This window comes from Xyrauchen texanus, chromosome 46 (genome assembly GCF_025860055.1).
Source record: "Xyrauchen texanus isolate HMW12.3.18 chromosome 46, RBS_HiC_50CHRs, whole genome shotgun sequence".
NCBI classification, from domain to species: domain Eukaryota; kingdom Metazoa; phylum Chordata; class Actinopteri; order Cypriniformes; family Catostomidae; genus Xyrauchen; species Xyrauchen texanus.
In genome coordinates this window covers 7,638,587-7,651,662 of record NC_068321.1, presented here as the reverse complement: position 1 = coordinate 7,651,662, position 13,076 = coordinate 7,638,587, and the positions used below count along the sequence as shown (strand labels likewise).

The following is a 13,076-nucleotide window of genomic DNA, read 5'->3' as shown; positions in this document are numbered from 1 at the left end:
TCACACACATGCATTAGGCAGTATCTGCCGACATGTTTACAAGATTTTGTTTAGCATTCAATGAAATTCTGTTTAACATTTATTAGAACAATGAAACACATTTAAAATAATCTAAATAAAATACAGATATAATTGACTTATCTAGGTGTTTACATAATTGTCCATCAATAACAAAACTCACTTGTAGGAGTTGATGATGTTTGAGACTCAGTTGAAGAACTGATAGTAGTTACAGTGGATTCTGAGACATTTTGAGCTATAATGATATACAATCACACACATGCATTAGGCAGTATCTGCCGACATGATTACAAGATTTTGTTTAGCATTCAATTAAATTCTGTTTAACAATTATTAGAAGAATGAACCACATTTACAATAATCTAAATAAAATACAGATATAATTTATTTATTGAGGTGTTTAAACAATTGTCTGTGAATAACAATACTCACTTGTAGGAGTTGATGTTTGAGACTCAGTTGAAGAAATGGTTGTAATGACAGTGGATTCTGAGACATTTTGAGCTATAATGATATACAATCACACACATGCATTAGGCAGTATCTGCCGACATTCTTTCAAGATTTTGTTAAGCATTCAGTGAAATTCTGTTTAACATTTATTAGAACAATGAACAACATTTACAATAAACTGAATAAAATACAGATATAAATTACTTATTGAGGTGTTTACACAATTGTAAATGAATAGCAAAACTCACTTGTAGGAGGATTTGATGTTTGAGACTCAGTTGAAGAAGTGGTTGTAGTTACAGTGGATTCTGAGACATTTTGAGCTATAATGATATACAATCACACACATGCATTAGGCAGTATCTGCCGACATGTTTACAAGATTTTGTTTAGCATTCAATTAAATTCTGTTTAACAATTATTAGAAGAATGAACCACATTTACAATAATCTAAATAAAATACAGATATAATTGACTTATCTAGGTGTTTACATAATTGTCCATCAATAACAATACTCACTTGTTGGAGGATATGATGTTTGAGACTCAGTTGAAGAACTGATAGTAGTTACAGTGGATTCTGAGACATTTTGAGCTATAATGATATACAATCACACACATGCATTAGGCATTATCTGCCGACATGATTACAAGATTTTGTTTAGCATTCAATGAAATTCTGTTTAACAATTATTAGAACAATGAACCACATTTATAATAAGTTGAATAGAATACAGATATCATTAACTTATTGAGGTGTTTACACAATTGTCTACGAATAACCATACTCACTTGGAGGAGTTGATGTTTGAGACTCAGTTGAAGAAGTGGTTGTAGTGACAGTGGAATCTGAGACATTTTGAGCTATAATGATATACAATCACACACATGCATTAGGCAGTATCTGCAGACATCCTCCCTGTTTAACGTCAGGGACATCCTCCCTGACCATGCACAGAGTCTGTGTAAGTAGGCTCAAAGGGGGGAACGCGTATTTGCGCAGCCCAAGGGGCCAGCTGTTTGCCAGCACGAATGTCCCAAGGGGGGCTCCCGTCAGGGAATACCAGAGGGGGCAGTGGGAGGATTCCCGGAAAGCAAACAGGCCTACCTGTGTTTTGCCGAATCGACTCCAAATAAGATGGACCACCTGGGGGAGAAGTCTCCACTCTCCCCTGAGCATCACCTGCCGCGACAGCGCATCCTATTTGGTGTTGAGAATGCCCTGAATTTGAGTGGCCCGCAGCAACCTCGCTTGCTGCTGACTCCAGAGGAGGAGATGGCAGGTGAGGTGCGACATGCGATGAGACTGTAAGCAGCCTTGGCGATTTATATATGCTACAGTCGCCCGGTTGTCTGTCCGGACCAATGCGTGTTTGCTCTGGACCTACGGCAATAGCCTCCGCAGGGCGAGCAATACTGCCAGCAACTCAAGGCAGTTTGACGTGCCAACACAGCCGCGATCCTATCCGGGAGCTGGCAGCAGCGTGCCCATTGCACACAGCAGCCCAGCCTATCTTGGAAGTGTCTGTTGTAACCACAACAAGCCTAGACACTTGCTATAGGGGACTCCTGCCCACAAAAATGCAAGGTCTGCCCAAGGGCTGAACTGAACAAGTGGCGGCAGACTGGCATGATAGGCACGCGATGTGTGCCGTGGCACCACGCCCACCTTGGGATTCAAGTCTGAAGCCAGTGCTAAAGTGGTCTCATATGCATCAACCTGAGCAGCGTGGCCATCGCCGAGGATGCCATTTGCCCCATGAGCCTCTGAAAATGTTTCAGTGGAACAGCTGTTCTCCGCCTGAATGAGTTCAGGCAGTTTAGCACCAACTGCACGTGCTCGCTCGTGAGGCGCGCCAACCTTGGGACTGAGTCTAAATCCATGCCGAGAAAAGAGATGCTCAGAACCGGGGAGGGCATCTTTTCCCAGTTGACCCAAAGCCCTAAATGGCTGAGGTGTCTGGGCACTAGGTACCTGTGTGCACAGAGCAAATCTCGAGAGTGCGCTAGAATCTACTGGAGCGAAAAAATCTTGATGCCGGACGCACGCCAAAGTGCGGTTCTACGTCAGCATCTTGAATGGGAGTCTGTGCAAGGACCGGTTCAGAACTCGCAGGTCCAAGACAGCCCGCAAGCCACTGCCATTCTTTGGTACGATGAGGTAAGGGCTGTGGAACCCTTTCTTCATCTTGGCTGGAGGGACAGGCTCTATCGTGTCCTTCCGTAGAAGGAACGCGAGTTCCGCGCGCAGGATGGCTGCGTTTTCGCCCTTCACTGAAGATAAATGGACGTCGCTGAACCGGGGCGGGCGACTGGTGAACTGAATCACATAGTGGAGTCGGACGGTCCTGGACAGCTAATGCGATGGGTTGGAAAGGGGCATTAAGGGGACAATCGCGTCTGACGAACCTGGGGGTGGGGCCTCGTGGCAGGGGGAACAGGAAACGGCATTTCCAGAAGCACTTACCTTGCTCCCCGCACCTGGTGTAGGGCAGGTCAGCAACTGAGGAGAAGGGCCATGTGGGCCGTCCTCGATACTCATCACAACCTGCTGGCCGGGGGTGTGGTATATGTGGTGCAGTCGGACACGCAAAGGCAGGGGAACCACATTCGCGGGGCCCTGTCTGCAAGTGCTCGGTTGCCGTGGTAACAGGAGCCATGGGCACTGGCTGTAGGGCGGAGCCGCCTGGGCTTTCGGCAGCGCAGGGGGATGCCTTCGGCAAGCAGACAGGGTACGCACTCTTGTTCCATGCCGGGGCAAAATGTGATGTATCGCCTCTGTCTGTTTCTTCACCGTAGAGAACTGCTGGGCGAAGTCCACGATGGTGTCGCCGAAAAGACCGACTTGGGAGATGGCCACGTTCAAAAAGTGTGCCTTGTTATTGTCCCTCATCTCAAACAGATTCAGCCATATGTGGCGTTCCTGGACCACAAGAGTGGACATCGTCTGCCCGAGTGTCATCGTCTTCGTCGCCCAGAGGGTGAGGTCGGTCGCTGAGCGCAGTTCCTGCAACACATAAGGGTCAGAACTACCCTTGTGCAATTATTTCAGTCTCTTGGTGTGGTGGACTTGCAGGTGGGCCATGGCATGCAGGGCAGAGGCTGCCTGTCTAGCGGCACTGTACACTTTGGCCGACAGAGACGACGAAGGCCCTGGAATGGAGTGCCACACAGGTGCCGGCGTTTGGAAGGATCAAGTGCGGCGCATGTGCCTCATACACCTGAGGAATCGTGGCATAACTCTCGGCCACGGACAAGCTGAGGGATCGGGTTCGGACAGTAAAAGGTGTCCCCCACAACCTCATCAGCTCGTAGTGCACCTCTAGGAAGAAAGGGATCAAGGGGATGGGGAGGGGGGCATGGCCGTGTTAGGCAGTATCTGCCGACATGATTACAAGATTTTGTTTAGCATATGAAGAAATTCTGTTTAACTACTATTAGAACAATGAACCACATTTACAAAAATCTAAATAAAATACAGATATAATTTACTAATTGAGGTGTTTAGACAATTGTCTGTGAATAACAACACTCACTTGTAGGAGTTGATGTTTGAGACTCAGTTGAAGAAGTGGTTGTAATGACAGTGGATTCTGAGACATTTGGAGCTATAATGATATACAATCACACACTTGCATTAGGCAGTATCTGCTGACATTATTACAAGATTTTGTTTAGCATTCAATGAAATTCTGTTTAAAATTATTAGAACAATGTACCACATTTAAAATAATCTAAATAAAATACAGATATAAATTACTTATTGAGGTGTTTACACAATTGTCCATCAATAACAATACTCACTTGTTGGAGGATATGATGTTTGAGACTCAGTTGAAGAAATGGTTGTAATGACAGTGGATTCTGAGACATTTGGAGCTATAATGATATACAATCACACACTAGCATTAGGCAGTATCTGCTGACATTATTACAAGATTTTGTTTAGCATTCAATTAAATTCTGTTTAAAATTATTAGAACAATGTACCACATTTAAAATAATCTAAATAAAATACAGATATAATTGACTTATTTAAGTGTTTACATAATTGTCCATCAATAACAATACTCACTTGTAGGAGTTGATGATGTTTGAGACTCAGTTGAAGAACTGATAGTAGTTACAGTGGATTCTGAGACATTTTGAGCTATAATGATATACAATCACACACATGCATTAGGCAGTATCTGCCGACATGATTAAAAGATTTTGTTTAGCATTCAATTAAATTCTGTTTAAAATTATTAGAACAATGTACCACATTTAAAATAATCTAAATAAAATACAGATATAATTGACTTATTTAAGTGTTTACATAATTGTCCATCAATAACAATACTCACTTGTAGGAGTTGATGATGTTTGAGACTCAGTTGAAGAACTGATAGTAGTTACAGTGGATTCTGAGACATTTTGAGCTATAATGATATACAATCACACACATGCATTAGGCAGTATCTGCCGACATGATTACAAGATTTTGTTTAGCATTCAATTCCATTCTGTTTAACAATTATTAGAACAATGAACCACATTTACAATAAACTGAATAAAATAAAGATATAATTTACTTTTTGAGGTGTTTACACAATTGTCTATGAACAAGAATACTCACTTGTAGGAGGAGATGATGTTTGAGACTCAGTTGAAGAAGTGGTTGTAATGACAGTGGATTCTGAGACATTTGGAGCTATAATGATATACAATCACACACATGCATTAGGCAGTATCTGCCGACATGATTACAAGATTTTGTTTAGATTCAATGAAATTCTGTTTAACATTTACTAGAACAATGAAACACATTTACAATAAACTGAATAAAATACAGATATAAATTACTTATTGAGGTGTTTACACAATTGTATATGAATAGCAAAACTCACTTGTAGGAGGGGTTGATGTTTGAGACTCAGTTGAAGAACTGATAGTCGTTACAGTGGATTCTGAGACATTTTGAGCTATAATGATATACAATCACACACATGCATTAGGCAGTATCTGCCGACATGCTTACAAGATTTTGTTTAGCATTCAATGAAATTCTGTTTAACAACTATTAGAACAATAAACCACATTTATAATAAGTTGAATAGAATACAGATATCATTAACTTATTGAGGTGTTTACACAATTGTCCATCAATAACAGTACTCACTTGGAGGAGTTGATGTTTGAGACTCAGTTGAAGAAGTGGTTGTAGTGACAGTGGAATCTGAGACATTTTGAGCTATAATGATATACAATCACGCACATGCATTAGGCAGTATCTGCAGACATCCTCCCTGACCATGCACAGAGTCTGTGCAAGGAGGCTCACTGGGGGGAACGCGTATTTGCGCAGCCCAAGGGGCCAGCTGTTTGCCAGCACGAATGTCCCAAGGGGGGCTCCCGTCAGGGAATACCAGAGGGGGCAGTGGGAGGATTCCCGGAAAGCAAACAGGCCTACCTGTGTTTTGCCGAATCGACTCCAAATAAGATGGACCACCTGGGGGAGAAGTCTCCACTCTCCCCTGAGCATCACCTGCCGCGACAGCGCATCCTATTTGGTGTTGAGGCTGCCCTGAATTTGAGTGGCCCGCAGCAACCTCGCTTGCTGCTGACTCCAGAGGAGGAGATGGCAGGTGAGGTGCGAAATGCGATGAGACTGTAAGCAGCCTTGGCGATTTATATATGCTACAGTCGCCCGGTTGTCTGTCCGGACCAATGCGTGTTTGCTCTGGATCTACGGCAATAGCCTCCGCAGGGCGAGCAATACTGCCAGCAACTCAAGGCAGTTTGACGTGCCAACACAGCCGCGATCCTATCCGGGAGCTGGCAGCAGCGTGCCCATTGCACACAGCAGCCCAGCCTATCTTGGAAGTGTCTGTTGTAACCACAACAAGCCTAGACACTTGCTATAGGGGGACTCCTGCCCACAAAAATGCAAGGTCTGCCCAAGGGCTGAACTGAACAAGTGGCGGCAGACTGGCATGATAGGCACGCGATGTGTGCCGTGGCACCACGCCCACCTTGGGATTCAAGTCTGAAGCCAGTGCTAAAGTGGTCTCATATGCATCAACCTGAGCAGCGTGGCCATCGCCGAGGATGCCATTTGGCCCATGAGCCTCTGAAAATGTTTCAGTGGAACAACTGTTCTCCGCCTGAATGAGTTCAGGCAGTTTAGCACCAACTGCACGTGCTCGCTCGTGAGGCGCGCCAACCTTGGGACTGAGTCTAAATCCATGCCGAGAAAAGAGATGCTCAGAACCGGGGAGGGCATCTTTTCCCAGTTGACCCAAAGCCCTAAATGGCTGAGGTGCCTAGGCACTAGGTACCTGGTGTTTACACAATTGTATATGAATAGCAAAACTCACTTGTAGGAGGATTTGATGTTTGAGACTCAGTTGAAGAAGTGGTTGTAGTTACAGTGGAATCTGAGAAATTTTGAGCAATAATGATATACAATCACACACATGCATTAGGCAGTATCTGCCGACATGTTTACAAGATTTTGTTTAGCATTCAATGAAATTCTGTTTAACATTTATTAGAACAATGAAACACATTTAAAATAATCTAAATAAAATACAGATATAATTGACTTATCTAGGTGTTTACATAATTGTCCATCAATAACAATACTCACTTGTAGGTGTTGATGATGTTTGAGACTCAGTTGAAGAACTGATAGTAGTTACAGTGGATTCTGAGACATTTTGAGCTATAATGATATACAATCACACACATGCATTAGGCAGTATCTGCCGACATGATTACAAGATTTTGTTTAGCATTCAATGAAATTCTGTTTAAAATTATTAGAAAATTGTACCACATTTAAAATAATCTAAATAAAATACAGATATAAATTACTTATTGAGGTGTTTACACAATTGTCCATCAATAACAATACTCACTTGTTGGAGGATATGATGTTTGAGACTCAGTTGAAGAAGTGGTTGTAATGACAGTGGATTCTGAGACATTTTGAGCTATAATGATATACAATCACACACATGCATTAGGCAGTATCTGCCGACATGCTTTCAAGATTTTGTTTAGCATTCAATGAAATTCTGTTTAACAATTATTAGAACAATAAACCACATTTATAATAAGTTGAATAGAATACAGATATCATTAACTTATTGAGGTGTTTACACAATTGTCTACGAATAACCATACTCACTTGGAGGAGTTGATGTTTGAGACTCAGTTGAAGAAGTGGTTGTAGTGACAGTGGAATCTGAGACATTTTGAGCTATAATGATATACAATCACGCACATGCATTAGGCAGTATCTGCAGACATCCTCCCTGTTTAACGTCAGGGACATCCTCCCTGACCATGCACAGAGAGTCTGTGCAAGTAGGCTCACTGGGGGGAACGCGTATTTGCGCAGCCCAAGGGGCCAGCTGTTTGCCAGCACGAATGTCCCAAGGGGGGCTCCCGTCAGGGAATACCAGAGGGGGCAGTGGGAGGATTCCCGGAAAGCAAACAGGCCTACCTGTGTTTTGCCGAATCGACTCCAAATAAGATGGACCACCTGGGGGAGAAGTCTCCACTCTCCCCTGAGCATCAACTGCCGCGACAGCGCATCCTATTTGGTGTTGAGGCTGCCCTGAATTTGAGTGGCCCGCAGCAACCTCGCTTGCTGCTGACTCCAGAGGAGGAGATGGCAGGTGAGGTGCGACATGCGATGAGACTGTAAGCAGCCTTGGCGATTTATATATGCTACAGTCGCCCGGTTGTCTGTCCGGACCAATGCGTGTTTGCTCTGGATCTACGGCAATAGCCTCCGCAGGGCGAGCAATACCACCAGCAACTCAAGGCAGTTTGACGTGCCAACACAGCCGCGATCCTATCCGGGAGCTGGCAGCAGCGTGCCCATTGCACACAGCAGCCCAGCCTATCTTGGAAGTGTCTGTTGTAACCACAACAAGCCTAGACACTTGCTATAGGGGGACTCCTGCCCACAAAAATGCAAGGTCTGCCCAAGGGCTGAACTGAACAAGTGGCGGCAGACTGGCATGATAGGCACGCGATGTGTGCCGTGGCACCACGCCCACCTTGGGATTCAAGTCTGAAGCCAGTGCTAAAGTGGTCTCATATGCATCAACCTGAGCAGCGTGGCCATCGCCGAGGATGCCATTTGCCCCATGAGCCTCTGAAAATGTTTCAGTGGAACAGCTGTTCTCCGCCTGAATGAGTTCAGGCAGTTTAGCACCAACTGCACGTGCTCGCTCGTGAGGCGCGCCAACCTTTGGACTGAGTCTAAATCCATGCCGAGAAAAGAGATGCTCAGAACCGGGGAGGGCATCTTTTCCCAGTTGACCCAAAGCCCTAAATGGCTGAGGTGCCTGGGCACTAGGTACCTGTGTGCACAGAGCAAATCTCGAGAGTGCGCTAGAATCTACTGGAGCGAAAAAATCTTGATGCCGGACGCACGCAAAAGTGCGGTTCTACGTCAGCATCTTCAATGGGAGTCTGTGCAAGGACCAGTTCAGAACTCGCAGGTCCAAGACAGCCCGCAAGCTACTGCCATTCTTTGGTACGATGAGGTAAGGGCTGTGGAACCCTTTCTTCATCTCGGCTGGAGGGACAGGCTCTATCGTGTCCTTCCGTAGAAGGAACACGATTTCCGCACGCAGGATGGCTGCATTTTCGCCCTTCACTGAAGTTAAATGGACGTCGCTGAACGGGGGCGGGCGACTGGTGAACTGAATCACATAGTGGAGTCGGACGGTCCTGGACAGCTAATGCGATGGGTTGGAAAGGGGCATTAAGGGGACAATCGCGTCTGACGAACCTGGGGGTGGGGCCTCGTGGCAGGGGGAACAGGAAACGGCATTTCCAGAAGCACTTACCTTGCTCCCCGCACCTGGTGTAGGGCAGGTCAGCAACTGAGGAGAAGGGCCATGTGGGCCGTCCTCGATACTCATCAAAACCTGCTGGCCGGGGGTGTGGTATATGTGGTGCAGTCGGACACGCAAAGGCAGGGGAACCACATTCGCGGGGCCCTGTCTGCAAGTGCTCGGTTGCCGTGGTAACAGGAACCATGGGCACTGGCTGTGGGGCGGAGCCGCCTGGGCTTTCGGCAGCGCAGGGGGATGCCTTCGGCAAGCAGACAGGGTACGCACTCTTGTTCCATGCCGGGGCAAAATGAGATGTATCGCCTCTGTCTGTTTCTTCACCGTAGAGAACTGCTGGGCGAAGTCCACGATGGTGTCGCCGAAAAGACCGACTTGGGAGATGGCCACGTTCAAAAAGTGTGCCTTGTTATTGTCCCTCATCTCAAACAGATTCAGCCATATGTGGCGTTCCTGGACCACAAGAGTGGACATCGTCTGCCCGAGTGTCATCGTCTTCGTCGCCCAGAGGGTGAGGTCGGTCGCTGAGCGCAGTTCCTGCAACACATAAGGGTCAGAACTACCCTTGTGCAATTATTTCAGTCTCTTGGTGTGGTGGACTTGCAGGTGGGCCATGGCATGCAGGGCAGAGGCTGCCTGTCTAGCGGCACTGTACACTTTGGCCGACAGAGACGACGAAGGCCCTGGAATGGAGTGCCACACAGGTGCCGGCGTTTGGAAGGATCAAGTGCGGCGCATGTGCCTCATACACCTGAGGAATCGTGGCATAACTCTCGGCCACGGACAAGCTGAGGGATCGGGTTCGGACAGTAAAGGTGTCCCCACAACCTCATCAGCTCGTAGTGCACCTCTGGGAAGAAAGGGATCAAGGGGATGGGGAGGGGGGCATGGCCGTGTTAGGCAGTATCTGCCGACATGATTACAAGATTTTGTTTAGCATACGAAGAAATTCTGTTTAACTACTATTAGAACAATAAACCACATTTACAATAATCTAAATAAAATACAGATATAATTTACTTATTGAGGTGTTTAGACAATTGTCTGTGAATAACAACACTCACTTGTAGGAGTTGATGTTTGAGACTCAGTTGAAGAAGTGGTTGTAATGACAGTGGATTCTGAGACATTTTGAGAAATAATGATATACAATCACACACTTGCATTAGGCAGTATCTGCCAACATTCTTTCAAGATTTTGTTTAGCTTTCAATTAAATTCTGTTTAACACTTATTAGAACAATGAACCACATTTACAATAAACTGAATAAAATACAGATATAAATTACTTATTGAGGTGTTTACACAATTGTATATGAATAGCAAAACTCACTTGTAGGAGGATTTGATGTTTGAGACTCAGTTGAAGAAGTGGTTGTAGTTACAGTGGGATCTGAGAAATTTTGAGCAATAATGATATACAATCACACACATGCGTTAGGCAGTATCTGCCGACATGATTACAAGATTTTTTTTAGCATTCAATTAAATTCTGTTTAACATTTATTAGAACAATGAAACACATTTAAAATAATCTAAATAAAATAAAGATATAATTGACTTATCTAGGTGTTTACATAATTGTCCATCAATAACAATACTCACTTGTAGGTGTTGATGATGTTTGAGACTCAGTTGAAGAACTGATAGTAGTTACAGTGGATTCTGAGACATTTTGAGCTATAATGATATACAATCACACACATGCATTAGGCAGTATCTGCCGACATGATTACAAGATTTTGTTGAGCATTCAATGAAATTCTGTTTAAAATTATTAGAACAATGTACCACATTTAAAATAATCTAACTAAAATACAGATATAATTGACTTATTTAAGTGTTTACACAATTGTCCATCAATAACAATACTCACTTGGAGGAGTTGATGTTTGAGACTCAGTTGAAGAAGTGGTTGTAGTGACAGTGGGATCTGAGACATTTTGAGCTATAATGATATACAATCACGCACATGCATTAGGCAGTATCTGCAGACATCCTCCCTGTTTAACGTCAGGGACATCCTCCCTGACCATGCACAGAGTCTGTGCAAGTAGGCTCACTGGGGGGAACGCGTATTTGCGCAGCCCAAGGGGCCAGCTGTTTGCCAGCATGAATGTCCCAGGGGGGCTCCCGTCAGGGAATACCAGAGGGGGCAGTGGGAGGATTCCCGGAAAGCAAACAGGCCTACCTGTGTTTTGCCGAATCGACTCCAAATAAGATGGACCACCTGGGGGAGAAGTCTCCACACTCACCTGAGCATCACCTGCCGCGACAGCGCATCCTATTTGGTGTTGAGGCTGCCCTGAATTTGAGTGGCCCGCAGCAACCTCGCTTGCTGCTGACTCCAGAGGAGGAGATGGCAGGTGAGGTGCGACATGCGATGAGACTGTAAGCAGCCTTGGCGATTTATATATGCTACAGTCGCCCGGTTGTCTGTCCGGACCAATGCGTGTTTGCTCTGGATCTACGGCAATAGCCTCCGCAGGGCGAGCAATACTGCCAGCAACTCAAGGCAGTTTGACGTGCCAACACAGCCGCGATCCTATCCGGGAGCTGGCAGCAGCGTGCCCATTGCACACAGCAGCCCAGCCTATCTTGGAAGTGTCTGTTGTAACCACAACAAGCCTAGACACTTGCTATAGGAGGACTCCTGCCCACAAAAATGCAAGGTCTGCCCAAGGGCTGAACAAGTGGCGGCAGACTGGCATGATAGGCACGCGATGTGTGCCGTGGCACCACGCCCACCTTGGGATTCAAGTCTGAAGCCAGTGCTAAAGTGGTCTCATATGCATCAACCCGAGCAGCGTGGCCATCGCCGAGGATGCCATTTGCCCCATGAGCCTCTGAAAATGTTTCAGTGGAACAGCTGTTCTCCGCCTGAATGAGTTCAGGCAGTTTAGCACCAAATGCACGTGCTCGCTCGTGAGGCGCGCAAACCTTGGGACTGAGTCTAAATCCATGCTGAGAAAAGAGATGCTCAGATCCGGGGAGGGCATCTTTTCCCAGTTGACCCAAAGCCCTAAATGGCTGAGGTGCCTGGGCACTAGGTACCTGTGTGCACAGAGCAAATCTCGAGAGTGCGCTAGAATCTACTGGAGCGAAAAAATCTTGATGCCGGACGCACGCCAAAGTGCAGTTCTACGTCAGCATCTTGAATGGGAGTCTGTGCAAGGACTGGTTCAGAACTCGCAGGTCCAAGACAGCCCGCAAGCCACTGCCATTCTTTGGTACGATGAGGTAAGGGCTGTGGAACCCTTTCTTCATCTCGGCTGGAGGGACAGGCTCTATCGTGTCCTTCCGTAGAAGGAACGCAATTTCCGCGCGCAGGATGGCTGCGTTTTCGCACTTCACTGAAGATAAATGGACGTCGCTGAACCGGGGCGGGTGACTGGTGAACTGAATCACATAGTGGAGTCGGACGGTCCTGGACAGCTAATGCGATGGGTTGGAAAGGGGCATTAAGGGGACAATTGCGTCTGACGAACCTGGGGGTGGGGCCTCGTGGCAGGGGGAACAGGAAATGAGATGTATCGCCTCTGTCTGTTTCTTCACCGTAGAGAACTGCTGGGCGAAGTCCACGATGGTGTCGCCGAAAAGACTGACTTGGGAGATGGCCACTTTCAAAAAGTGTGCCTTGTTATTGTCCCTCATCTCAAACAGATTCAGCCATATGTGGCGTTCCTGGACCACAAGAGTGGACATCGTCTGCCCGAGTGTCATCGTCTTCGTCGCCCAGAGGGTGAG

At 46.0% G+C, this 13,076-nt stretch overlaps 1 protein-coding gene across 37 annotated transcripts in view; it reads right to left on the bottom strand.

Annotated features, from left to right (window-relative positions):
• The window catches only part of LOC127637984 (uncharacterized), a 135,197-nt gene that overhangs the window by 50,735 nt on the left and 71,386 nt on the right, over positions 1 to 13,076 (bottom strand). For 22 of the 37 annotated variants that reach the window (XM_052119342.1, XM_052119304.1, XM_052119306.1 and 19 more), the window contains 20 exons: positions 11,206 to 11,277; positions 10,935 to 11,009; positions 10,663 to 10,722; positions 10,394 to 10,450; positions 7,649 to 7,720; positions 7,377 to 7,451; positions 7,106 to 7,180; positions 6,834 to 6,893; positions 5,636 to 5,707; positions 5,364 to 5,438; positions 5,093 to 5,167; positions 4,821 to 4,895; positions 4,550 to 4,624; positions 4,279 to 4,353; positions 4,011 to 4,082; positions 1,267 to 1,338; positions 995 to 1,069; positions 723 to 797; positions 454 to 525; positions 182 to 256 (listed from right to left, as the gene is read on the bottom strand). In XM_052119342.1, the coding sequence (XP_051975302.1) occupies positions 182 to 256; positions 454 to 525; positions 723 to 797; positions 995 to 1,069; positions 1,267 to 1,338; positions 4,011 to 4,082; positions 4,279 to 4,353; positions 4,550 to 4,624; positions 4,821 to 4,895; positions 5,093 to 5,167; positions 5,364 to 5,438; positions 5,636 to 5,707; positions 6,834 to 6,893; positions 7,106 to 7,180; positions 7,377 to 7,451; positions 7,649 to 7,720; positions 10,394 to 10,450; positions 10,663 to 10,722; positions 10,935 to 11,009; positions 11,206 to 11,277 (1,434 nt within the window). The remainder of the gene's footprint in view (positions 1 to 181; positions 257 to 453; positions 526 to 722; positions 798 to 994; positions 1,070 to 1,266; positions 1,339 to 4,010; positions 4,083 to 4,278; positions 4,354 to 4,549; positions 4,625 to 4,820; positions 4,896 to 5,092; positions 5,168 to 5,363; positions 5,439 to 5,635; positions 5,708 to 6,833; positions 6,894 to 7,105; positions 7,181 to 7,376; positions 7,452 to 7,648; positions 7,721 to 10,393; positions 10,451 to 10,662; positions 10,723 to 10,934; positions 11,010 to 11,205; positions 11,278 to 13,076) is intronic. The other 15 variants (XM_052119310.1, XM_052119340.1, XM_052119325.1 and 12 more) reach the window with 14 other exon arrangements.